Below are 27,840 nucleotides of genomic sequence, written 5' to 3' on the forward strand. Positions count from 1 at the left end.
TATATTCTAACACAGCTGTCTGAAAAGTGAAACAAATTTACCCTAATTTCTCAGGTGGCTTCTATTGTAAAAGAATAAAACATAAATCACATGGGGAGAAACATCCAGTCAACCACAAAGTTGAAAACTCTGACAAGGAAGGAAATATACCCTATGATGCTGAATACTTCAGAATATGATGGCTTTTTTAGTCTTCTCGGAAATTTTCAGTATTTACTGGAATATGGAATCACCCTTCTGCCCATTCCTTGTCACCACCCCCATCCCATTCACCTCTCAAATTCCAATTCCTAGGAATCTCCGGAACTTAACTCTCTCCTTTTTGTCTAGGCATTTACAATGTTTAATAGAACTAGTCTGCAATCTCACATACCACCAGTAAGTGTCACTGGGCAGTCACATGGCATATTCCTAACTGAACAGAAATTCAACCCTTCGGGTTTCATAAAATCAATTCATAAAGGCAGATAAAACTTTCTTTGTATTACTTTCTTCATCCTTTGTGGAACATGGCAGGATAGGGAAGGGTCTAGGAAGAAGAGTTATTAAGAAGGTGCAAAATGGGGAGGAAAAAAAAAAGCAACTTCAACAAAATTACTTTATTAAAAAAAGCATATAATGAAAAATATCTGACACAAAATGTACACATATGCAAATAATAACATGGCAGCTGACACACAGAACAAGGCATTTCATGGCGTAACAGACGGAAAATGGCTGAAAAATCTCGTAGTTTATATAACGCCGTGAGATCTCAGGTTCTACACCGGATTTGCCTTTCCTGCATAGACAGATATCTGCCTTAGCTACCAGCAATGATTTTCTGGATCAACAGTCAAAAGAAACTTTTTTTTTTCTTATTTAAAAAATCCAACAGACTCCAGCAAATTACGTTTCACGATGAACGGGTAACATTCTCCACTGCCTATTCTAAATATGTTAAGGAGACTTTTATATCCATTGAAGGCTGAGGCAAAGATATTTCTAAACTTGTTTTGTATTTAGATGGATAGCTTTATAAAGGAAGAGAGAGCAACATGTATTCCTCAACACTGTGTGTCGGGAAACAAACACCAGTAGAATAACAATATGAAAGAGAGCAAGGCAGATTTCATTACGGCAGAGTGCCTACACTTCCTCATAACATGGATTTACACACTGCAAATCCTCTGATCTGATTACCTCCAGTGATCACGTAAAATACCGGCTTTAAACTCTTTGCCTTAGTGATAAAACAGCCACTTTGATTCACAACGAGACATTCACAATAAAGTATATTGTAAACGTACCTGTCCACAGCCCGGGGCATTGCACACAAACGGTCTGTCGTCTCCCATATTTCATATAGCAGAGCGGAGCTGAGGAGGGGGAGGCAGGGGGGAAAAGTTATGTTAAATACGCTGGAGTTAAAAAAAAGTGCTTCAAAAATATCAAGCCTAGAAACAGGTGTTCCAAGAATGCTGTCTATCAAAGCTATAAACACAGGCTACTTTGGGGAGACCCATTAGACAGGTGGCATATGATCTACCGCGCCCCAACTGAAACTTTTAATTAGAAAAATGTAGACCTCAATAGTCAAGGAATTTCAGACGTTTTACTAGTTTTTCCCCTCTTTCTGCTACAGTATATAACACACTCCTCTAGTCTACTGAATTACAACCAGTGCGGTTCCCTATGTCAATAAATCCACAGAACATTCGATGCAGAAGCCATATTTCTGAACTAGAGAAGACCAAAATTTGTCATTTAATTAATTAAGGGATTATAGGAGGGGTGCTCCATTTTACAGGGCTATAATCTGGCTCCCTGGTGTATAAACTACGAGACTGTTGGCAAGGGCCGTTTATCCCAGATTATTGCCAAAGAAAACAAAGCACCCATCCTATTGGGCTACACGGGAAATGATTTTCATTAATAAAAAAATAAAAATAAAAACCTTCTCTCCCCACTGGGAGCCTCCTTCTCCCCCAACCAACTGTCTGTGGCAAATGGAGAAATATCGGTGCCCTTCCCCCTCTAATTCTATTTATGGCTAGGTTTTTAAAAGCAGCAATAAAACAAATGTCGACTCTTTGGGGGTTTACTGGGTGAATATGTTCCGGCTGTTTCTGCTGCTCTCGGCCAGAGTTCTTGGGCTGCTCTGTTGCACCCAACAGATGTATGCTGCTGCAGGGGATAAAAGAAATGGCACTAAAAGGCATCACCATCCATCCTCTATATTTCTCTGAAGAATTTAACAGGGCTTCCACTATTGTTGTTTTTTAATTATTGAAGCTAAACTCTTGAAATGTTGATTGACATTCTTTGTCGAAGAACAGTAATTCTAATCTGAATGTGTTGGGGGAAATTTCTCTTTCCCAACCAGGAATAAAAACAGAGGTGGAGATGGACAGGACGAGAACTGCAAATCATAGGAAAAATATTCCGAAAAGACAAGCAGTGTTTTGAAGGGGTGGGGGAAGGGCACAAAAATAGTCTTCAAAGAATAAACTCCTAAAGGACATTTTTGAACATCCTCCTACAGGAAAGAAAGGTGTATAAAAGAACATTAACAAGGGAAGATGAAAGAGGAAGACCTATAATTTGAATATGCCTAGAAACAACATCCGAACTGTAACCAAATTCAAATTTTTATCTTGGAGATAAACCAAAGGTCAGAGTTAACCTCACTCAGGTCTCCATTAAAATAAACGTTAAAATGCTAGACTGAATTTGGTAATCAGAAAACCATGTTTAAAACTCAGAGGGTAGCTAGGTAACATCTCTCCTACTCTCTCAAGACTCACTCTAGGGTTGGAAACCAGTATTTCTGGTAGTCTGATCAGTAATTCCACAACTAATCAGTGTTCAAAATTGTGGGGTGCCCCATAAAATAGAAAGGGCTTCTTTAGTCATCTTTCAGTGTGATAGGTACAGGGTCTAACTATGAAGGAAACTGATGCTGCAGCATTGCTGTAATGGAAGAAAGCCTGTATGTACATAGGTGTACACAGATTTATATCACATTTAGCCAGGATAAATTGCTTCAATAAATTCTGTTCCTAGGAGAAGCCAGCTCAAGCTGATGATTGGGTACTGAGAAAATGAGAGCTTTATTCTTCTTCACACAGCCCCAGGACAAGGGGGTTTTCTGGTGTGTTTGTTTTAAATACATGATGATTTTTCTTTTTTTTAGCACTTTCTGGAACTATGACATAGGGCAAAAAATAAGGACGAGTAAATAAAAGTAAATAAATACAAAGACCAAGGCCATTATGACTGAAAATGCAGAACATTTCTGGAAAGCAATTAATCTCTGGAAAAATTCCTAACTGCTGGGTTGGAGATAATTTCACTTCCTAGTCCCCAAACCTGCTTTCTTAATATAATCACAAAATGAGAATTTTATTTCAACAAGGTCCTCTAACAGATTTTCAACCAGGAATAAAACTACAAGGGCTAGAGCAGACAAAACATAAGGAACCAGGCAAGGTTCCTTACTTTTGCCTTGGTTCTGTTATTTGAGGCTAAATTTTCTGTCTTCTGCCTACAAGAGGAAAAGGGTGCTTGCTGGCTGAGGAGGTAGGGCAGCGCTGGCACAGAATGGGACTGAATAAACTCTGCAACAATTTCCCTCAAACCACAAAATTCAAAATTTAACTTGGTTTTCTTGGTTTTGTACAATCACATCACACTATATGGCTTCCAAATTTTATTTAACTGCATCCTTACTAGGAAATAGAAATGAAAAATCATGACTTTCTAAAAGAGAACAGAAGGCAAATACCAAGTTGAGGGAAAAGTATTAAATGTAACAGAAGCAAGCATTTTCATTGCTCTTAAAATACTGAAATCGGGACAATCACTAACTGGGATTTCCTGCTTCCTTCCCACTTTACTGGCTTTTGTTTTGCCATCTTCACCAAAAGAAGGATCACAATGGGAGGAAGAAGGCCCTCTTTCCTAAATGCCCACAATTATTCTTAAATCATTCCTCAGTCTCTTGCTTTTTTTCATTTCCATTATTCTTGTTTTTTTACTTCAAAGTGATTTGTCTTTTAAAAAAATATTTAGCAACAACAAAAAAGATCTGTTCTCCCTCTTAAAAAAAAAGTATAGGGGTGCCTGGGTGGCTCAGTCGGTTGAGGGTCCGACTTCGGCTCAGGTCATGATTTTGGCGGTTCATGGGATTGAACCCCGTGTTGGGCTCTGTGCTGACAGCTCAGAGCCTGAAGCCTGCCTCAGATTCTGTGTTTCCTTCTCTCTCTGCCCCCCCCCCGCTCTCTCTCTCTCTCTCAAAAACAATAAACATTAAAAAAAAAAATCCAGCTTACATCTTTTTAATTCCCAGTCTGCTGCATCAATCGCTACATATTGAAAATGCGTTGCTTATTTCTATTTGATACTTAAATCTCACATGAGAGTTCAAACTGATGCCTTCTCAAAAGTGAAAAACAACACATTTCTTTAGTATAAACAGACTGAGACGAAGGTGAAATCTTGAATAATGATGCTGCCATTCACTAGAATTTAACTCATGGCCCTTTTGTAACTGTACTACTTGACAAGTAGATCACGTGTCTGGGCATGACACTCAAGTCTGCTGTCTGCTCCTTGATCTATTCCTCAGGATGCAACGCAAACATTTTATAGAACTAACCAATAAATGAAAGGCGAAGGATACATATATTGAGAGGCACTTCCAAGAGGAAGTGAGATGCTTTCAGAGGACATCACAGTACAGGAAAGCAAAGATGCTGAAAAATGCTATACTAGAGGCCAAGTCTGCAAAGGAAAAAGGTTCATGTACTAGAGTCACAAGAATGCATACATGATAAAAATGACTATTTACTCAAAAGACAGAAAGTTATCTGAATGCTGGGAGAGACGTGAGGAAACTCCAAAGTTCAGAGACTGATTTTTATTAACTGGGATAATTTAATAAAATCTATGTTAAATAGTTTTGATAGAATCAGAAGTATATCCTAAAATGATCAATGCGCAAATAAAGAAAACTGATTCTCTATGTGTGTGTGTATATATACATATATATAGGCATATCTATCCTTTTTTCTTCTTTTTTAATAGAATGAGGGTGGAATCTGTCACAGAGGACTACAAAGTTAGTTCTCTGGACTCAGGTGTAATGTGATTATTTCTTTAGTAACCAACTGCTGTTCATAAAATGGCCCAACTTTAGTAAGGAATAAAAGCCATGTACAAACACACCAAGGCCCTGTTCTTAGGTTCCTAATAACAAAAAGCAGATACTGCGAAGTATACAAAATGAGAACATATTAATATCAAAGAACATTAATATCAAAAATTCATGGAAATCTAGAAAAGGTTCAGACTAGCTATCATTCATTCATTCATTCAAAAAAACACTACTTAGGAACTACTAAGTGCCAGGCAAAGTGGACATAAAAAGAAAAAGACAGGGGCACCTGGGTGGCTCAGTCAGTTGCACATCAACTTTGGCCCCGGTCCTGATCTCACAGATGGTAGGTTCACATTGCACGTTGGGCTGACTGCTATCAGCACAGAACCCACTTAGGATCTTCAGTGCCCCTCTCTCTGCCCCTCCTATTTGCACTCTCTCTCTCTCGAAAATAAACATTTTTGGGTGTGCCTGGGTGGCTCAGTAGGTTAAGCGTCCGACTTCGGCTCAGGTCATGATCTCACGGTTCGTGGGTTCGAGCCCCACGTCGGGCTATGTGCTGACAGCTAGCTCAGGGCCTGGAGCCGGCTTTGGATTCTGGGTCGCCCTCTCTCTCTGACCCTTCCCTGCTCACACTGTCTCTATCTCTCTCTCTCAAAAATAAATAAAACATTAAAAAAAACCCACATTTTTAAAAAAGGCAATAATCCTTTGCAAAAAGAAAAAAGAATCTTTCACTCATCTGTGTCAAAGAAAAACTAGAGCTGAACAGCGGTTAAAGCAGTTAAAAAAAAAAGATTTTATTCAGAACTATTATAATTGGGGAAAAGAGACCTCAGTGCAGAACTGGGCTCAATTCTAAATACATCATGGGCAAGTCGAAATTTATAGCCAAGAACAATGGTAGGGGTTAAATGGACAGAAAATTACTAAAAGGCAATTATCAGGACAAAGGGGGATTCTGGCTAAACTGACCTAGTAAGATTTTTTTAAACGTTTATTTTTGAGTGGGGGAGGGGCAGAAAAAGAGGGGGACGGGATATGAAGCGGCTTTGTGAAGACAGCAAAGAGCCCAGGGGCTCAAACTCACAAACCAGTGAGATCATGACCTAAGCCAAAGTTGGAAGCTTAACCAACTGAGCCACCCAGGGCCCCAAATTCTTGCTAAAGACAGGTCAGAATGATCACATATAACCCAGGGGATTGTGAAGGATGAAGAACCTGATCAGATATGAGGGTAATCAGATATCGAAGGGGGAGGGTTGCTGCTAAAACTGGATCTTACAAGAAAGTACACAAACGAGCCTAAAAGACGGTTCTGGAAATCTGACTAAAGTTTGGTCAAAGAATCTTTGTCAACTGGCAGGACAGATGCCACTAAGTGGTAAGAATGATGGCTTAGCTTAATTTACAAGTTCAATTAGTCAGAGATTGATCAGTGTACATATTAGACCCCTTGCTATTTCTTATTCTTTGTTGGTCATTTATCAAATTCCTTTGCTAGCCGATTCCAGAGTACAGACAAGAGCATACAAAAGAGGGATTAAAACTCTTGGTAAAAGGGGCACCTGGGTGGCCCAGGCAGTTAACCGTCCAACTCATGAATTCAGTTCAGGTCGGCTCAAATCATGATCTCATGATTCATGAGACTGAGCCCTGCGTTGGGCTCTGTGCTGACAGCTCAGAGCCTTCGCGGGATTCTGTCTCTCCCTCTCGCTCTCTGCCCTTCCCCTGCTTGCATGTGTGCACTCTCTCTCTAACTAAACATTAAAAAAAATAAAGACTAAAGTCTAAGGGCGCCTGGGTGGCTCAGTCGGTTAAGTGTCCAACTTCGGCTCAGGTCATGATCTCACGGTTCGTGGGTTCGAGCCCCACATCGGGCTCTGTGGTGACAGCTAGCTCAGAGCCTGGATCCTGTTTCAGATTCTGTGTCTTCCTTCTCTCTCTGACCCTTACCTGCTCCTGCTGTCTCTCTCTCAGAAATAAACAAAACATTTAAAAAACAAAAGACTGAAGTCTAATGACAAAGTACTTTACAACTACTTTGTGCCTAAGGCACTTGATGTGACTTAGTACAACCAACTAACTCTATGCTTTCCTTACCATTAAAATAACATAGAGGAGGCTCCATAGTTTTTGGTTAGAGTGTTAAAAAATTGGCAGAAGGAAGGTACTTGTCAAATTAACTCTTCACTGGCCCTTGAAAACAAAACCTAGGCCAGAGCTGTTAAGATATATTTTCAAGTATAGGGGTGCCTGGGTGGCTCAGTCGGTTAAGCGTCCGACTTCGGCTCAGGTCATGATCTCACGGCTCGTGGGTTCGAGCCCCACGTCACCTCTGTGCTGACAGCCAGCTCAGAGCCTGGAGCCTGTTTCAGATTCTGTATCTCCCTCTCTCTCTGACCCTCCCCTGTACATTCTCCGATTCTCTTTCTCTCTCTCTCTCTCTCAGAAATAAATAAAAAAATAAAATAAAAAGATGTTTTCAAGTATAAAAGAATGCAGTAGAGAGGGCATCTTATCTCTATATAAAACTTTTGGGAGTATATATTTGAACAAAGGTTCTGGAAAGCCATTTGGCAATATTTATATTAAGGGTCTTAAATGTTTTACATTCTTTGAACAAATCATTCTTTCAGGACTTTATTCTGAGGTTAAAGCTCAAAACATGGACAACTTATGTATTAAAATGTTCATCATAGTTCTACTTATAACAAGAACAGAAATTAAACGTTTAAGAAGAATGGATAAATATAAATTAAGATACTGCCTTACAAGAGACTATATTTAAGTTGTTAAGAATAACATTTCTGAAAGCTATTTAATGACATGAGAAAATGCTATACATTCTGTAGGGGGGAAAAAAGCAGGCTATCAAATTGTATATGTGGGGCACCTGGGGGGCTCAATTGGTTGGGTGCCCAACTCACGCTCAGGGCAAGCTCTCGAGGTTCATGAGCTTATAGGTTGCAATGGGCTCTCTGCTGTCAGCAAGGAGCCTGCTTCTGATCCTCTGTAGCCCTCTCTCTCTGCCCCTCCCCCACTTATGCTCATGTGCTCTCTCTCAAAAATAAAATAAACATAAAAAAAATTTGGGGGGCGCCTAGGTGGCTCAGTCGGCTGGGCATCCGACTTCAGCTCAGGTCATGATCTCTCTGCTTGTGAGTTCGAGCCCTGCGTCGGGCTCTGTGCTAACAGCTCGGAGCCTGTAGCCTGCTTCTGATTCTAGGTCTCCCTTTCTCTCTCTGCTCCTCTCCCACTCCCACTCTGTTTCTTTCTCTCAAAAATAAAAAAATGTTAAAAAATTTTTTTAAAGAAAGAAAGAAAATTTTAATATGATAAATAAATAGATTGCACATGCACCATAATTCCAAATCTATAAAAAAGAAAACAAAATTTTAGGGGTGCCTGGCTGGCTCAGCCAGTAGAACATATGACTCTGCTACTCTTGATCTCAGGGTCATGAGTTCAAGCCCTACAATGGGTGGACAGCCTACTGAAAAAAAAAAGTAAACAAAATAAAAGCATAGAAAAAGACAAGGGAATTAGCATCTAATGTCAATAATGGTTATCTCTGGGTAATGGTATTCCAGGTGATTTTGTTTTCTTCTTTGTGCCTTCAGAATTTTCCAAAGTCTACAATGATCACAGATTGCTTTTAATAAAAATACATAATATGATGTAATCTAATAAAAAAGTGCTGATCTGCATGACTTAAAAAAAACATGGCCCACATCTGCTAGACTATTCCAAAATACTAAACAGCATATTTACAAATCATGCAAGGTTGTTCATTCTCTACTACAAACAGAACCAACTGACAAATTAACAAATTCAAAATGGACTACCAAAAAAAATCTTTCTAAAATTATAAACTAACCGCTTCATATAGAAACAGACACGGTGGAAACTTAAACATATCGATACAAAGGGTAATCAAGCAGTTCAAGATAGTTCCTCCTTTGTTACCTTCAAGGACCCATTTTCAGAATCCTATGAACGCTCCTTAAGAACTAGTAATACTTACATTAAACACTTAGAAATTGCCCCAACCATCTATCACAAAGAGAATAAAGAGCTGAAACCAAGTTTAGCAGGTACTGAATGCCTTTCAGCTCAGCTATAAACAAGCTAAAAAGTTTAGACAGGCACCCAAACAGAGCTCTATGGGCTCCATTCCCTTATGATATTAAAAAGAAAGAAATTATATACAAACAGTTCTCTTCCAAGAACATAACTTTGGATACCAAGTTTCAGACTCTAAGATAATTTAGCTGCTGCCAAACAAAGAATACAAACACCAAAAATCTCTACCACAGCAGTCTCAACATTTGATTCTCCATAGGATGCCCGGTGCTGCTGTGATTTGGATTACATATAGAAAATTGATTTAAGGAAAAGATGCCAATAAACATACGAACCGTGAGACTTTAATGCACGTTATGTGAGTTTCAGAAAACAAAGACTCAAATTTTACTAGGCAGTAGATTATTCAAGAATTGAAATTTCTCTTCACAAATTCTGAGTTTGTTTTCCACTGTGTTATTTAGCATAAAAACAGTTTAGCATGTGTTATTTCACTAGTAAATAAACCAACTGTCCCAAAAGGACTATATAGAAAGCACATACATCATTATAATCTTAAGCTAAGTTGCCTTACTGTTTTATATCTGGGTAAAAACACAAAGTATAAAAGCACTTTGCTAACTAACAGACTGGAAAACTGAGGTACAGAGTTATAAAAAAAATAGGCAAAAAACCTCAAGAGGTTGAGGTTGGCCTGAATCCTAGTTACCTATTTTCATACACCTCAAAGAAAATATAAAAATGGACAGCACATCTTTTTAGAGCTCCTGAAAGTTATATGATAACTTGTATATTGTATAACTACTTCCAGCTGAATTGCGTATTTCCAAAAGTTTACATACAGCTGTTTCTTATGTTTATTATATAAGTGAACATCCAGAAATAAGAATTTGAGGGACTGTAAGTTCCTGAAGCATTATTTTTGTCTAGGAAAATTAAATAATGTTATAGTTTTAACATTAAGTATATTTTATTATAAAGTTTTAAAATTTATAATCCAGTTCTAGTATATGTCAAGGATTGGCCAATTTCAGTTCGTGAGCCAAATCCAGCCTGCCACCTGTTTTTGTACAGCCCACAAGCTACGAATGGTTTTTACATTTTTAAATGGTTGAAAAAAATCATAAAAAGAGTATTTCAGAACACATAAAAATTATATGAAGTTTGGGGCACCTGGGTGGCTCAGTAGGTTAAGCGTTCGATTGGCTCAGGTCACGATCTCATGGTTCGTGGGTTCGAGCCCCATGCTGGGCTCTGCACCGACAGCTTGGAGCCTGGAGTCTGCTTTGGATTCTGTCTCCCTATCTCTGTTCCTCCCCCGCTCGTGCTCTCTCTCTCTCTCTCAAAAATAAACATTAAAAAATATATTAAAAATTTAAAATTTATATGAAGTTCAAATTTTAGTGTCCACCCAAGCTTATCCTCTGCATGTTGTCTATGGCTACTTACATGCTACAATGGCAGAGTTGAGTACTTAACAACACAGACCTCACCCCTGCAGAGCCTAACATATTTACTCTCTGGCCTTAGTTTGCAAACTCCTGATATTTAACTATTCATATTTAACTATTATGAATTAAAATACATGATTAATTAGGAGATCTCAATTATAAGAAATGTCAGAGTATATGTGTTAATCATTAATAAGAACTTTTATAATGTGACTATTCAACTAATTTCTTTTTATTTGACTACAAAATTTTAGAAATTAGTTTTCTATTTTCTTTAAGTAATCTCTGCGCCCAACATGGGGCTCAGATTCACAACCCCAAGGTCAAAAGTCATATGCTCTTCTGTTTGAGCCAGCCAGGCACCCCAGAAATTAGGTTTTCTTAAAATAAGGTTAATTAAGCTAGCTCTATAGTTCCCAATCTTTAGCACAGTCACCGGGGCACCTTGAAAAATGCTGATTCCTATGCTTCCTGGATTCTCTTGGCTTTGGGACCCAAGAATCTACACTCTAAAAAACATCCTGGGTAATTCCAATGCAAATGGTCAGTAACCCAGCCTTTGAGAGGCACTAAAATGGTTGGAAAGCTTACAGTTCTTTCATATAGTAAACGGGTGTATTTTTCCAGTTTGGTACTATCAGACAGCAGGTCTCAAAGTGGGGTGCAGAGATGTCCATAGATCCCTGAGACCCTTTCAGAGGGCTGTTCAAGACATACATCGGTAAATGATCTATTTAAAGGGCAAGATAGGCTAATTCATTTTAATGTAATAAAGTATTGAAAGTTCACAGATGTGGTTTCAGATTTTACACAATAAGTAACCTTTAAGAAACTACTACATTTTTTATTACATTTGATACATTTTGGATTCTGGTATAGCATCAAAGAAAGCCTATCTACAATTATCTGAAAAGACTCTTTCCTTTTCCTATTAAGTATCACTGTGAGTCCAGGTTATCCTCATATACTTCAACCAAAACAACATATTGTAACAGACTGAATGCAGAAGCAGATATAAGAATCCAGCTGTTTCCTATTAAGCCAGACATTAAAGAGATTTGAAGCCCTTCTCCTAAATGTTTTTGACACTATAATACAGTCATTTATGCTGTCATTTTAAAATAATATTTTTTTGGGGGTGACTCAGTTGGTTGAACGTCCAACTCTTGATTTCAGCTCAGGTCATGATCCTGGGGTCATGGAATCGAGCCCTACACAGGACTCAGTGCTGAGCATGGGGCCTGCTTGGGATTCTCTTTCCTCTTTGGCCCTTCCACTCCCCCCCACCACTCACTCAAGCACACTCTCTCTATAAATAAATAAATAAAACAAGATTTAAACTAAAATAAAATTTTTTTTCAATTTCTCCATTTTAACTTCTAATATGGTCAATATCAATGCATATAACTAAGACCAACCAAAGCCCTCTGGAGTCCCCAACAATTGTGAAGAATATAAAGGGATAGGATAGGTACTGAGACCAAAGGCAGTTTGAAACCCACTGCTTTAAGAAATAAACAAACAGTAGAATACCTTGGACTGATCAAGGAGAAGGTTAAAATTAATTTCTGGATTTCGAGCTCTGACATGCAGGGACAGGTTTCAAAAAAAGGAGCCAGCTTAAATAGACCAAATAGTTTTGTAGCAAATGACTGAAAACAGATGGGAGTGAGATTTAGGCTGAATCATAAGTTAGGCAACACATGGCCAAAGCTTAGAACCGATCTGGAAGCAGCTTCATATAGACAACTACTTGACTAGAACTTTTTTTTAAGTCTCTCTAGGCTTTTGGAGGATTCAAGGAACTATTTTGAGCTATCCTCAGAAATGTTAATAAAGCAAAAACAAAGAAGCAACAACTTGCTAAGCAGGAAGCAGAGTTAGAAATAACTAGAGAACATTATACCTATCTATGTTTGGCTTCAATATGCATTTTACGAGTCAAAAAATTCCTGGAAAATGGTAAGCTGTCAAAAATCTAATGTTGTGTTTGGGTTTTTTCCTACTCATTTTAAGATAAAGTGTCACCGCCAAAACAATAAACCAAAAGCAGTCAACCCCCAAACACTAATCTTTTAATTTTTTTAATGTTTGTTTATTTTTGAGAGAGAGACAGAGTTCAAGTGGGGTAGGGGCAGAAAGAGAAGGAGGCACAGAATCTGAAGCAGGCTCCAGGCTCTGAGCTGTCAGCACAGAGCCTGATGCTGGGCTGGAACACACGAACTGAGAGGTGACTTGAACCAAAGTCAGACGCTTAACCCACTGAGACACCAAGGAGCCCCAAAACACTAATCTTTAAGGATAAACTTAACATCTTCATGGACTTATTAAATTTTTATGGACTTAATTTAAACAGACTGCAAACAACAACAAATCTGATAGATTTTAACATTAAACCCCAGTATGAGGTCAGTCCTAGGTAAGAAATCGCTACGGTATCTCATAATGACAATCATGGCAATGCTTAGAAATTGTCGAGGGAAAAAAAAAACTATTTTCCAAGACTGTCTACAGACTGCCACACAGTGCTCTGTTTGGGGGTATTCTAATGCTCAATGACTGGCTTTCAACAGTCCCAAACACGGATGCATAAAATATCAGCAAACTACTGCTTGCCTAAAACTTAAAAAAATAAAGAAAATGGTACTACAGGAGACAAGTTAGTACCAGAAATACCGTGTTAAATAAAACCAACATGGTGTTACTCAAGTTTGATAAAGCTTAAATAAACATTACTGGCAAGAAACTTGGTGCCAACACAAATCATTTACAGCAGTCATATGCTCTATTCAATAAATCACCCTGTTTTTATAATATAGTCAGGCATATTCCTATTCAAAAAGAATGATTATGCTCTATTTTTTAATGTGAAAAAATGTAATTTTTCTACTGCATGGTAAATTTTAAGCCCCAAATACAATATGACCAATTTAGCATATAAATCTTTGTCCATTATGTCAGCAAGAAGCACTATACCAGATAAGATATTAATAGGTAATTCCACTCAAAACGAGTTGGATTTTGTGAGAAGGTCGGGCTATGTCAAAACAGCAATGTCCCACGGAGGCCCAAGCCACAAGTGACTTTTTAAGCTAAGTCATGGCTCTTGTTAGACCTTCATAAATTGATATTTATTTTTAAAAACTGATTTTTTTAAGGATAAACACAGTATTGAATAGAAAAGGGAAACTGTTTTTTATTAAGTAAACTCTACCCCCGATGTGGAGCTCGAACTCACAACCCCAAGACCAACTGAGCCAGCCCTGTGCCCCGAAAAGAGAAACTTTATACACGCTCAGGTTTCAAATATATGAGAACATTTAAAATTAAAATCATCAAAAGATGAGAAAAAGTGAACAAAGTGAAATTGTGAGTTTGTAATGAGCTTTGTGCTCCTACCTATTAAGTGTTCTTAGACCCTGCACAAGACTACTGTAGTAACTCACATTTGCCTTAGCTGGGAATCTTTCCTAGGTGTCTGCCGACAAAGCTTTAAAAACTACATAACAAATTCATCTTTTCATAAAACTTTCCCTGAAATACAACACTCATCCTTCCTCTCTAAGGAAGCCAAGCAGTATACATTTACTTTCAAAAGTAAACTGAGTTTTCTTCATTGTTTACAGGCATTGGGTTTATTATTCAAATTCCTCCCCCACCCAAAGGTTCTAAATAAATGGGTAAACAAGAGAAGGAAAGGAAACAAAATACTACGACTTAACGGGAAGGAAAAAAAAATTCTTTCAATACAAAGTGTCCACCAGGGAAATTCTGGAAAGAAAATATCATGATGAAATATTTTAAGACATGAAATGACCCCAATGCAAAGTATTCCTTGTTGTTGACTTTTCTGCATGTGTGTTTTTTTGTTTCTTTGTTTGCTCAAAGGAGCTATTTCTTGTCATTTATGTTTCGTACTTTTTGTTTAGCCATTCCCATTGGGTCAGGAGAACCATTTCAATTTCATTTTCTTTACAGTCTATTTCTCTTCCTGATTCTTCAATAGTAAGTTCTTTGATCTGAGTTTCTATTTATGAATGTTTGGACTGGAAAGGACCTTGAGGGGTCGTCAAGTCTATCTTTCTGCTTTCCAGGAGAATTTGTAACTGAACAATCTCAGATGGATGAGAAGCTGTCAAAAAAAAGATGCATCCTGTCCCTAACAGCATGCCACTTTATTCCACACAGACATTTCCATTCACAATTTGCAATTTTCTAAAAGTGAAAGTAAAAATTACAACCCCAAAAGAGGAAGGTGCTTTAAAAACGCATTTATCAGCTAAAACTGCTCAAACATAAATTCAACTATCGGGTCTAAAATTAACACAGAGGAAAGCTGTTGGCTGCCAACATCGTCTTTAGTCCCTAGAGACGTCTTCTGATGTTCTGGCTTATTTCTAGCACAATTTTACCTATAGTACAGAACATGACAAACAGCCCACCATGTCAATAAACCATAATTATAAATGTCAATTGTGTGTCTGTGTGTGCGTGCACACGTGGTGTTCTTTTTTTCTTACAGGTGGTGTAGGTTTTTATTCCAAACAGAAAATGAAAATTCAGGTCTAATCTGGAGGTGTCAATATTATGGGGCAGCTACAATATAACGGTTACATGAGCAATAGTTTAATTTTTTAATACATAACTTAAAATGTTGAGAGAATGGGGCGCCTGGGTGACTCAGTTGGTTAAGCGTCCAACTGACTCTTGATTTCAGTTCGGTTCATGATCTCACGGTCCTGGGACCTAGCCCCACACTGAACTCAGTGCAGAGCGTGAAGACTGCTTGGGATTTTCTCTCTCTTTCTTTTTCTCTCTCAAAAATAAATAGTTAAAAATGAAGGAAGGAAGGAAGGAATGAATAAAATGTTGCAGGAATGACATTTCTTCCTAAAAGTTTCTAAAACAGAATTTCACCTGATGACAAAAAAATCCAACTATGAAGAAACACTGTTAATCATTCTAGAACTGTTTAAAAAATAAATAAAAAATAAAGCAGGACCAGCAATGTTGGAAATGGGAGGGAAATTACAGTTAAAAAATAGGGGCCTTATTAAACAGATGGCTTATGAACAACTGGCAAGTAATGCAGTGATCTGTAAACACTAGCATAACATAGCTAGATAGCAACTAATGTCTAACTTCATTTCATTAAAAAACAATTTTTTTTTAATGTTTATTTTTGAGAGACAGAGAGACAAAATGTGAGCAGGGGAAGGGCAGAAAGAGACACAGACACAGAATCTGAACCAGGCTCCAGGCTCTGAACTGTCAGCAAAGACCCAGGCCTAGGGATCGAAATCAGCTTGAAATCACGAACTGTGAGATCATGACCTGAGCTGAAGTTGGACGCTTAACCGACTGAGCCACCCAGGAGCCCCTAACTTTATTTCATTTTTTAACAGGTCACTCACTAGCCTAGGAGCTCAGGGATAAGTCAGAGACAATATATTAAGATTTAAGATACCTCTTCAAATTTCACAGGAAATTTAGGTTAGATGATAAAACAGTAGGTGGATTCATAATTGAATTTTACCCAAAAGGTTGATTAATGGATGGAGTGCTCATTTACATAGCATAGCTCCACCCTTACTTATTTTTACCAGTGACCTAAAACAAAATCATAGGTATCATGTTTATGTCATTTATCAAATTTATCTATCAATGATACAAATATGAGGATTTGATATGAGGAATGGCCAAGAGGCTAAATAATATTATTAAGCTAAAACAATAAACCCAAATGAACAACATGACAAGAACAAGGATAAATATAAGGCCATCAATTACATTTAAAAAATTACCCAAATTGTGGTGCCTGGGTGGCTCAGTCGGTTAAGCGTCCGACTTTGGCTCAGGTCATGATCTCACACAGTTCGTGGGTTTGAGCCCCGTGTCAGATTCTGTGCTGACAGCTAGCTCAGAGCCTGGAGACTGCTTCAGATTCTGTATCTCCCTCTCTCTATGACCCTCTCCTGCTCATGTTGTCTCTCTCTCTCAGAAATAAATACATTAAAAAAACTTTTTTTAATTACCCAAATTAATGCAATCTTAGACTTTAGGAATAGAGGTACCACGTGCAGCAGAAAAGAGGCCATACTCTCCTTTGCATTTTGTATTGATCAGATTATACCCGAAATGTCATACTTTAGTTCTAGATAAGAAACCCTAAAGATTCAGGTAACGAGTTGATGAGGAGCCTGAACTTTAAAAAGGATCATTTATGGAGTGGCTGAAATAACTTGGGATATCTACACCCAGTAAGAGAAGCCTCTCTTTATGGGACATGACCAGCATCAAATATTTGAAGGGCTACCATGCTGACAAGGAATTAGGTTTATTTATTGTAGCTGCAAATGGCAGAACTAAAGAGCTTCAGCACAATGTAAAGAATGTTCTAAAAGTAGGCCTACGGGGGTGCCTGGGTGGCTTAGTCGGTTAAGCGTCCGACTTTCGCTTAGGTCATGATCTCGCGGTTTGTGGGTTCGAGCCCCACGTCAGGCTCTGTGCTGACTGCCAGCTCAGAGCCTGGAGCCTATTTCAGAGTCTGTATCTCCCTCTCTCTCTGACCCTCCCCTGCTCACGCTGTCTCTCTCTCTCTCCTAGAAATAAATAAAAAGTATTAAAAAATAAAAAAATAAAATAAAAGTAGGCCTCCAGTAATGGAATAGGGTATCTGTGAAGTGGGGATCTCTTCCTTATAACATTAGGAAGTGAAAAGACCCAACTACCAGGGATTCCAAATATAATGTATTCACGCATTTCATGAATATACTGATCCCAAAAGAAGCCTGCTGCAGGAAGACAACATTCAAAAACCAGACGCTTAAAAATTGTTTTCCTTGACATGTTTCTAAATAGATGGAAGACCTTTTCTCTCTTTTTTAAAGTTTTTATTTATTATTATTATTATTTTTTTAGTATTCTCTCTCTACACCCAACATGGGGCTCGAACTCACAACCCCGAGATCAAGAGTTGCAAGGTACACCAACTGGGCCAGCCAGGAACCCCAATAGAAGACTTTTTCATAAACTCTAAAATCATAATACCATTTTCAGCGAAACCTACAACAAAAGAAATTGATGCGTCTTCTTTTTAAATGAATGCTGCATTTGTTTTTCTCCAAGAAACAACATCTGCATCTTAACTTTAGTACCTTTATCAGGGGATAAGGGACAATTATATGCCAGCCTGCCAACTAGTCTCAAGGAGAGAGCTGTCTTTGTTATACATTTACAAGGCAATGCTGTTTGCTCCACCTAAAACTTCCTTGCAAGGAGAAGACTCCTCCTTATCAGGCATGGATGAGGCTGCTTGAACACGGACTCCCTCCTACTGAAGCCTAGGAAAACTCAGTCTTGACATGTAGGAAACAGTAACTTGTGAGAACTTCAGAGCAGCTGTGTTCAAGCAGAGCCAGGGACTTTACTGGAGGCAAAGTACTAGCTTAAAGAGTTGGTTGGGGGAAAAAAAAACAATTTTCATTTTGGAAGCGGGGAGAGGAGAAAGGAGGTACAGCAGCAGTGCCCATGGACATTTAAAAGCTATGGTAAACAAAAATGCTTAAAAATTACAACACTGAAACTATCACAGGATGTAACCTTTGATCCACAAGCTTAAAGATGAACAACGTTAGCACTCTCTAGCTTTCTGCTAGGTGTTAACACCAGTGGGGTGGGGTAGGGGGGGCAATCTTGCATTTAATAGTGCCCAAGTTAAAGCCATCACAAATTCTAGGATGGGAGAATAAAACAAGGGACTTTGCTTTTTCACTATATATTTATTCTGCTGCTGCCAGGCAAAGTGCGAAAATGTCTGAATGTCCAATAGCACTGCTCTAAATGTGAAATACTGGACCCCAATTCAGGAATTAATGCCAAAGTGTCAGTAATTAATTTGTATTAGTGTACTGCAGGGGCAACTTTCTGGCCAGGAGAAAAAGCTTCAAATGGTCGCTGAAAACCAAAGGTTAATACAAAGCAACGCACTCCAGTTTCTCTTTATGTAACAGCTTTACTGGCATTTCAGACACTCGTTTGCTTCTCAAAAGTAAAAGAAGAGAAGGATGGAAAAGACAAATTTATGCAACAGCAAAGAAGTTATTAATTGGCTATATTAGCTCAATCCACTATTAAATAATACACAACTAGCAAACAAAGGGCAAAGGTTTGTCCCTTTGCTGTACAGAATTAAGAACTGGTAAGACTACTTAGTAGAGCTGCCAAACTTTTCTTTAGCTTCTTTTCTTACAGACATGTTACATTTCGCAATAGTCTCCACTTACCTTACATCCTCCATGTTTAAGTACAAATTGTGTTTGATTTCCCCAACCCTTGCCCTAAGATATTATGACATCTCTTTAGCTTCTGAGTCTAGACACAGAGGAAGAAACTGAGTTTTTTTCACTTTTCTGAAATTATGTCCACCTTATTTCCACCATTTAAAATATATAAGCTAACGAAAACTAACTACAAGCTTCCGTTTAACAACTCTTCAAGTATATGAGTAGATAAGACATTTAACAAAACAAACTTCAATTCAGTATTTTTTCTGTGCTTAGAATAACTGTAAAGACCACGGTCTTTACAAGAATTACTTTACTTCCACTACTGCAAAGTTTTTAAACTTAAGAATCAAGTGAGCTTGCCCAGAAAACATTGCACACCCCCACAACCCTACACTTACTAGGACACAACCTTCGGAGATACTAAAGCACTCCTCTATTCAGTAGAAAACAAACTTTTAAAGTTAGGAAAGTAGCAACGCGGCAATCTGGGTAGGAGGTGCCTTGGGTAGTAAACACCCCAGTCAGAGAAAATAACAAGCGATTCCCAGCAACATATGACTCCCAATGGGGCTCCAAATTGGACTGCTTAAGTCCCAAGCCCCCATCCCTGAGTTTAGGAAGATATGAACGTAGGAAAAGGAAGGGAGGGAGAAAGGAAATAAGAGAAGAAGTGATGAAAGTGGTCTATTTTTCTCTTCCCCTACCCCATCCCACTATTCTTGCAAGCTGGTCACGAGACTAGGTGCCCTATACACCAAAAAGCCCCAAACCAATATCCCAGGCTGCTTCTGATATCTAGGCTAAAAACTTGTATCTATCAGCTGTCTCCTTTCCAAACACCTCCTTTATCCCGCTGAATTCCCCTACATCCCTCTCAAAAGCGATGCTTTTTGGCTACTAAGTCCACCCCTATTAACTCTTCCTAAGCTCATTCACTGAATCTTCTCCAAATTCAGACTTTGTCTCTGAAATCCTGTCCCTACGCTTTTTCATAATTCTGTCGAAATGCCATGACTCCCATTTCCAATGATTTACCCCTACCTATCGTTCCAACCAAACCCAGTGCCATGTTTTCACCTCCTCTCCCTACCTCCTGCCTATTACCCCTGGCTCTTCCAATGCCAAGCCCCTAACACCACTCTTTGATAAGCCTGGGTCTTCAATCCCTCTCCTTCGTCCCATTCCACCCCATCCCCTGATCTTCCCGTTAGGCTCTACCAGACTTCCATTCCCTCAGGATTCAACTCCCCTCTGCTTGCCACGCCCTGTGCCCCCCGGGGCTACTTACCCCAAGTTCTCCCCACACTTCAGGCCTCTGGCCCCGCCTTCCCCCCCCCAAAGGAAGGAGGAGGTAGGAGGGAGAGAAGAGGGGCGGCACTCCGCAAGGTAAAGACGATCTCTCATTAGTGGTCATCGCCGCCAATCGTAGCTTCCTTCTCTTTTATTGGTCGGCGTTAGTCCATGCCCCACCTACTTCCTCAGACAGGGCCCGGCCACCGCCTCAGCGCCCCCGTCCAACACAGACTGGGAGGGGAGACCCCGGGCTGGGACACTGGGACTGGCCAGAGTTGAAAGGGAGACTCTGCCAGATCATGGACTAGTTCATGTTAAAAGAACTCACCCGCTGGTAGCTCCGTCGCCTCCCGCCCGCCCGCGTTCGCTCCCACAATCTGTCTCCAGCTCCTTCTTTCCCCCCTCAGCGGAGCAGATACTTTCTTCTCGTCCGGTCAGGGGCTCTCACCTCTCGCGAGATGTGGGGGGGGGGCGCTGGGGGAGGAAGGGCGAGATCCGTAGGCCTTAAGTTGGAAAGTGGCCGAAAGGCGGGGCTCCGGAAAGAAGAAGGGGCCGGGCTTTCAGTGGGCCGGGCTGGACTAGGGAGAGAGGCTGAGCGAGTTCGGTACACACAGGTTACACGTGCCTGGCTGTGGAATAGAGGGGGGAAAGGGAAAGGAAAAGGGAATCCTTCCAGGTGCCTGAAGTAGTGGAGATCCGGAAGGTAAAGGGGAGCCTGGCAGAAGAGCATGCGATCCTTGATCTTAAGGTTATGAGTTCAAACCCCACGTTGGGTATAGATTTTCCTTAAATAAACTCAAAAGTACATACTCAAGTAAACATTCGAGGGAGTAAGATTTTTTCAAAGGAGCGCACTTTTGTTTCCCTTCCCTTGGCCGCTAAGGGAGCGCACATTAATAAAAGTTTTGGGGTACCTGGGTGGCTCAGTTAATTAAGCATCAGACTCTTGATTTTGGCCATGAGCTCCAGCCTGGAGTCCGAGCCTGATTGGGATTCTTTATCTCTCCCTCTCTCTCTCTCCCTCTCTCTCTCTCTCTCTCTGCCCCTCCTTTACTTGTGCTCATTCTCTCTCTCTGTCTCTCAAAATAAACTTGAAAAACAGAAAAATGAAAGATTATACCTCAATGAAGCTGTTTTTAAAAAGGGGAGGGTTCAAGACGGATACACAAGGGGATTCAGGTTTCCAAACAGTTGAGTAATTACGTTTTCTTCTTTACACTTAGAATAATATCACTGTGGCCATAACTCTGCTATGTATGTGTGACTTCAGAAAGAGTGGGGTGTGGATGGTAAGGTTCAAATGCAGGAACTGGCGTCTTATAAATAAATGTGCAGGTTGTTTCTACTGTCCTTCAGAGTAACCACTTCCTTAATTGGAAAGTAGTTTGAGATGCCCTTAGCCCTAGAAATGGAGTGAAAGTATTAGAAAAAGCAAGCCACCTAGGTAGCAGTCCCAACCCTGTTATTTAATTAGCCTGTGACTTCTGGTGAGATGCTTCTCTGAGTCTCTTTACTCTGGGGCTAGTAATCCCATTTTACTCAAAAGAGTTGTAACGATCAAATGAGATAAAATATATAACACTGAGAATTAAAGAACACTATATTTATTATTCAGCAAGTATTTCTACAAACACTTAACAGTATATCGTATGTGCAAGGCACTGTTCTAGGCATGGGGAGAAGAGCAGACAGAGCAGGTCCTGGCTCTGGTAGGAGTTCTATTTTAGCGGGGAGGAAAAGAGTGAATAACCCAATAAACACAAATATTTCAGTAGTGAAGAGTGCTTTCAGGATACTGAGACAGAAAGTGGGGAGGTGGGGAAGCAACTTTTACTCCTGGTGTTGAGAAGGCCTCTTTGAAGAAGGAACATGTATGCAGGAACAGTTGAACTATGAGAAGACAGCCTTGGGGCTATTTGGGGTGAAACATAAAATGGAAAGACTATATTACAATTTTTTCTCCTGTGGTAACCAAGATGGTGCTTTTTATTTATTTTTATTTAAAAAAATATTTTTAATGGTTTTTTTTATTTATTTCTGAAAGAGAGACAGCATAAGCAGGGGAGGGTCAGAGAGAGAGAGAGACACAGAATCTGAAACAGGCTCCAGGCTCTGAGCTAGCTGTCAGCACAGAGCCCGACATGGGGCTCGAACCCACAAACTGTGAGATCATGACCTGAGCCGAAGTTGGATGCTTAACCCACTGAGCCACCCAGGTGCCCCAAGATGGTGCTTTTTAAAATAAATTTTTAGGAGCGCTTGGGTGGCTCAGTGGGTTAAGCGTCCAACTCTTGATTTCAGCTCAGGTCATGATCTCACTGTTCCTGAACTTGAGCCCTGCATCAGGCTCTTCACTGACAGTGTGGAGCCTACTTGGGATTCTTTCTCTCCCCTTCTCTCTGTCCCTCCCATGTTCTTTCTCTCTCTCTCAAAATAAATAAATAAACTTTCAATTACTACTTTTTAAGATTTTTATATATGTATATACATATATATATTTCTTCTTTTTTTTTAAATTTTTTTTATTTTTTATATTTTTATTTATTTCTAGGAGAGAGAGAGACAGCGTGAGCAGGGGAGGGTCAGAGAGAGAGGGAGATACAGACTCCGAAATAGGCTCCAGGCTCTGAGCTGGCAGTCAACACAGAGCCCGACGCGGGGCTCGAACCCACGAACGGCGAGATCATAACCTAAGCGAAAGTCGGACGCTCAACCGACTAAGCCACCCAGGCGCCCCTTCTTTTTTTTTTTTTTTAGAAAGAGAGCGCACATGAGTAAGGGGGGAAGAGTGGAGGGAGGAGCAAAGAGAATGAGGGAGAGAGAATCTCACGGTCACAATGGAGTCCAAGGTTGGGATCGTGACCTGAGCCAAATTCAAGAGTCTGACACTCAACCGAATGAGCCACCCAGGTGCCCCAAAGATTTTATTTTTAAGTAATCTCTACACTCAACTTGGGGTTGGAACTCACAACCCTGAGATGAGATCAGGCACATGATCTTTCAACTGAGCCAGCCAGCCTCCCCCCCACAAATGGTATATTTTATGTTATATGGGGTTTTGCCACAATTAAAGAAAACCAACCAAGCAAAAAACAACTTTTAAAGAATTACCATAATTATAAGCAGAATTGACTCAAAGTACTACTGATGGAATCTATTTTCTCTCAGGTAACTTCTTTCTACAGCATTACATTACTTGGCCTTCTGAACTTCCTGCCTGGGATATCATCCATCCTCACAGCACCTTCTAAAAGGCAGAAAGAATCCAGGTGACTTCTCCCTGGGTAACAAAGATGAAACAGAAGCATAAAATCACTTAGGTTTTTGTGAAGTGAACTGGGAAAAGTCGAGAGAAGTCTTGGCTTCCAATTTACTCTCCCCTGAAACAATTCCTAGTTGAAAGAATGCAACAATAGAAACAAACCCTCGGTAAAATGGGAGATTTGTATATAACAGAAGTGGCATTAAAAATCAGGGACTTGGGGACCCAGGTGGCTCAGTTGGTTAAGCGGCCAACTTTAGCTCAGGTCTTGATCTCTTGGTCTGTGAGTTCCAGCCCCATACAGGGCTCTGCTGGTGGCCCAGAGCCTGAAGCCTGCTTCCAATTCTGTGTCTCCCTCCTTCTCTTTGTCTCTCCCTTGCTTGATCTCTGCTTCTCTCTCTCTCTTAAAAATAATAAACATTAAAAAAAATTTTTTTAAATCTGGGAGTAGAGAGGCACCTGGGTGGCCCAGGGGGTTAAGCGTCTGACTCTTGGTTTCAGTTAGGTCATGATCTCAGGGTTCCTGAGATGGAGCCCAGCATCAGACTCTGCCCTGACAGTGCAGAGACTGCTTGGGATTCTCTCTGCCCTCTCTCTCTCTGCCCCTTCCCAGTCCTCTCTCTCTCTCTCTTTCTCTCTCTTAAAAAAAAAAAAGGAAAAAAAGGGGGAAAAAAAGGAATTTAGAGGGTAGGGGTGCCTGGTTGGCTCAGTCAGTGGAGCCTGAGATTCTTGATCTCAGGGTTGTAAGTTTGAGCCCCACACTGGGTATAGAGATTACCTAAAAATAAAATCTTTTAAAAAATCAGAGAGTAAAGGATTCTACAAATTGTGTTTGGACAATTGACTATTACTCTATACATACAAAAAAACTATTTTAAAAAATTGTTTTAAGTGTTTTACTTATTTCTGAGAGAGAGAGAGACAGCATGAGCAGGGAAGGGTCAGAGAGAGAGGGAGACACAGAATTGGAAGCAGGCTCCAGGCTCTGAGCTGGCAGTCAGCACAGAGCCCGACGCGGGGCTTGAACCCACGAACCGTGAGATCATGACCTGAGCCGAAGTCAGATGCTTAACCGACTGAGCCACCCAGGCACCCCCAAAATAATTATTATAATAGCTAACATTTATAGATCTTACTGTGTTCCAGAAACCATTTTTTTTTTTAATTTTAATGTTTATTTATTTTTGAGAGAGAGACACATAGTATGAGTGGAAGAGGGGCAGAGAGAAAGGGAGACACAGAATCCTAAGCAGGCTTTGGGCTCTGGGCTGTCAGCACAGAGCCAGATGTGGGGCTCAAACTCATGAACCATGAGAACCATGAGATGATGACCTGAGCCAAAGTCAGGTGCTTAATGGACTGAGCCTCCAGGAACCAGTTTAAGTGTTTTACCTGTATTAATTCATTTTCCTCCAAATTTATGTCTCCAACCCATATCTCTTCCCTGAAGACTAATATTTCCAATTACATACTTCAGAAATCCACTTGGATATCTAATGGGTATTTTTTTTTTTTTAAGTTTATTTCTTTGTTTCGGGTGGGAGAAGAGGAGGGGCAGAGAAAGAGGGAGAGAGAGAATCCCAAGCAAGCTCCCTGCTTTCAGTGCAGAGTCTGACACTGCTCAACACAAACTGTAAGATCATGACCTGAGCCAAAACCAAGAATCATATGCTTAACCGAATGAACCACCCAGGAGCCCTTCCAATGGATACTTCTTTTCTGTTTTACTTGTTTGATTGATTTAAAGTTTAATTAGTTAACACAGAGTGCAATCTAATGGGTATTTCAAACTTGCCATATCCAAAACAAATTCTGCCTTTCTCTCCTACATGTGCCCCTCCCTAGTTTTCTCTATCGTGGTAAGATTCCTCCATTGTTCCAGTCATATTTTTTTATTGAGGTGTAATTCATATGCCACAAAGTTCACCTTTTAAAGTGTACAATATGGTGATTTTTAGTATACTTACAAAGTTATGCAACTATCACCAGTTTCTAATTCTGGAAAATTTCCATCACCTCAAAATGAAAGCCCATGCTCACTCGTAATCACTCCCCATTTGCCCCCTCACTAACCCCTGGCAACCAGTAGTCTACTTTCTGTCTGTGGATTTGTCCCTTATGGACATCTTAAGTGTATGGAATAATAGAATATCTGATCTTTATAATATCTGAAAACATGTCTGGCTTCTCTCATTTAATATAATGTGGTTTTTTTGTTTTTGTTTTTAAATGTTTTATTTATTTCTAGGAGAGAGAGAGAGAGAGAGAAAGAGAGACAGCGTGAGCAGGGGAGGGTCAGAGAGAGAGGGAGTCACAGACTTAAACAGGCTCCAGGCTCTGAGCTGGCAGTCAGCACAGAGCCCGACGCGGGGCTCGAACCCACGAACCGCAAGATCATGACCTAAGCGAAAGTCGGACGCTTAACCAACTAAGCCACCCAGGTGCCCCTAATATAATGTTTTTAAGGCTCATTCATCATAGCGTGGATCAGTACTTTATTCCTTTTATGGCAGAATAAGATCCCATTGAATGGATATACCAAGTTTTGTTTATTCATCAGCTGATGGACTTTTGGGTTGTACTCTTTTTTTGTTGTTGTTATTGTAATTTTGCTTTGAACATCATATACAAATTTTTGGGTGGATATTGCTTTCAATTCTCATGATAAATACTGAGGAATGGAATTGTTGAGTCATACGGTAAGTATTGAACTTTTTGAGAAGCACCAAATTTTTCAAAAGCAGCTATGTCATTTTACATTCCCACCAACAATGTATGAAGTTTCTAACTCCTCCACATCTTCACACCAACACTCGTATTGTCCATCCTCCTGATTCTCAGCATCCCAGTGAGTGTGAAATAGTATCTCACTGTAGTTTTTTTTTTTTTTAATGTTTTATTTATTTCTAGGAGAGAGAGAGAGACAGCGTGAGCAGGGGAGGGTCAGAGAGAGAGGGAGTCACAGACTGAAACAGGCTCCAGGCTCTGAGCTGGCAGTCAGCACAGAGCCCGACGCGGGGCTCGAACCCACGAACCGCGAGATCATGACCTAAGCGAAAGTCGGACGCTTAACCGACTAAGCCACCCAGGCGCCCCCTCACTGTAGTTTTTATCTACATTTCCCTAATGACTTACAATGTTGAATGTCACTTCATGTGCCTAATTGCCATTTATATATCTCCTTTGGAGAAATGCCTGTTTTTTTTGCCCCTTTTTATTGTGTTATTTGTTTTTCTATTATTAAGTTGTAAAAGCACTTTACATATTCTAGATACTAGGATCTTATCAGATATAGGATTTGCAAATATTTTTTCCCATTCTATGAGTTGTCTCTTCACTTTCTGATGGTGATGGTGTTTTTTGAAGCACATATTTTTTTTATGTTTTATTTGTTTTTATTTTGAGTATGAGTCAGGGAGGGGTAGAAGAAGAGGGAGAGAGAGAATCCCAAGCAGGCTCCATGCTATCAGCCCAGAGCCCAATGTGAGGCTCCAACTCACAAATGGTGAGATCATGACCTGAGTTGAAATTAAGAATTGGATGCTTAACCACTGAGCCACTCTGGCACCCCAAAAGTTTTTTCTTAAAAAACAGTTTTAGTAGGGGCTCCTGGGTGGCTCAGTCGGTTAAGCGTCCAACTACGGCTCAGGTCATGATCTCATGGTTCGTGGGTTCGAGCCCTGCATTGGGCTCTGTGCTGACAGCCAGCTCAGAGCCTGGAGCTTACTTCCAATTCTGTGTCTCCCTCTCTCTCTGACCCTCCCCTGCTCACGCTGTGTCTCTCTCTCTCTCTCTCAAAAATAAATTTTAAAAAACATTAAAAATTAAAAAAAATTAAAATAAAAACAGTTTTATTCTTTTATTTTTTTAAGTAATCTCTCCACCTAATGGGGACTAAAACTCATGACCTCAAGACCAAAAGTCTAAGCTAAGGCAGCCAGCTGCCCTGAAACACAAAAGTTTTTAATTTTGGTAAGGTCCAACTTATTTTTGCTTATTTGTACTGTCAGTATACAATAGTAATCTAAGAACACAAAGATTTATACTTGTATTTTCCTCTAAGATTTTTATAGTTTTAGCACCTGTATTTAGATCTTTGATCCATTTTCAGATAACTTTTTCTATATGGAATAAGGTAGGGATCCAATTTCATTCTTTTGCAAATAGATACCCAGTTGTCCCAATACCATTTGTTGAAAAGATTATTCTTTCCTCATTGAATTACCTTGGCACTCATCAAAAATCAGTTGACCTTAAATATTTGGGCTTATTTTTGGAGTCTTAATTCTGTTCTGTTGTTCCATAGGTCTATTTTTATGC

At 39.8% G+C, this 27,840-nt stretch overlaps 1 protein-coding gene across 2 annotated transcripts in view; it reads right to left on the reverse strand.

The window, feature by feature from the left end:
* The window catches only part of LOC144222811 (cyclic AMP-dependent transcription factor ATF-7), an 82,279-nt gene extending 61,606 nt beyond the window's left edge, over nt 1-20,673 (reverse strand). Inside the window, exons 1-2 of one of the 2 annotated variants that reach the window (XM_077753498.1) lie at nt 20,587-20,673; nt 1,290-1,358 (exon numbers count right to left, since the gene is read on the reverse strand). In XM_077753498.1, coding sequence (XP_077609624.1) covers nt 1,290-1,337 — 48 coding nt within the window. In that variant the 5' untranslated portion in view covers nt 1,338-1,358; nt 20,587-20,673. Of the gene's footprint in view, nt 1-1,289; nt 1,359-20,253; nt 20,324-20,586 lie in introns of those variants that run through there. The other variant, XM_077753499.1, reaches the window with a different exon arrangement.
* Nucleotides 20,674-27,840: the final 7,167 nt, after the last annotated feature.

This window comes from Crocuta crocuta, unplaced genomic scaffold (assembly GCF_008692635.1).
Source record: "Crocuta crocuta isolate KB4526 unplaced genomic scaffold, BGI_CrCroc_1.0 scaffold30, whole genome shotgun sequence".
Classification (NCBI taxonomy): Eukaryota; Metazoa; Chordata; class Mammalia; order Carnivora; family Hyaenidae; genus Crocuta; species Crocuta crocuta.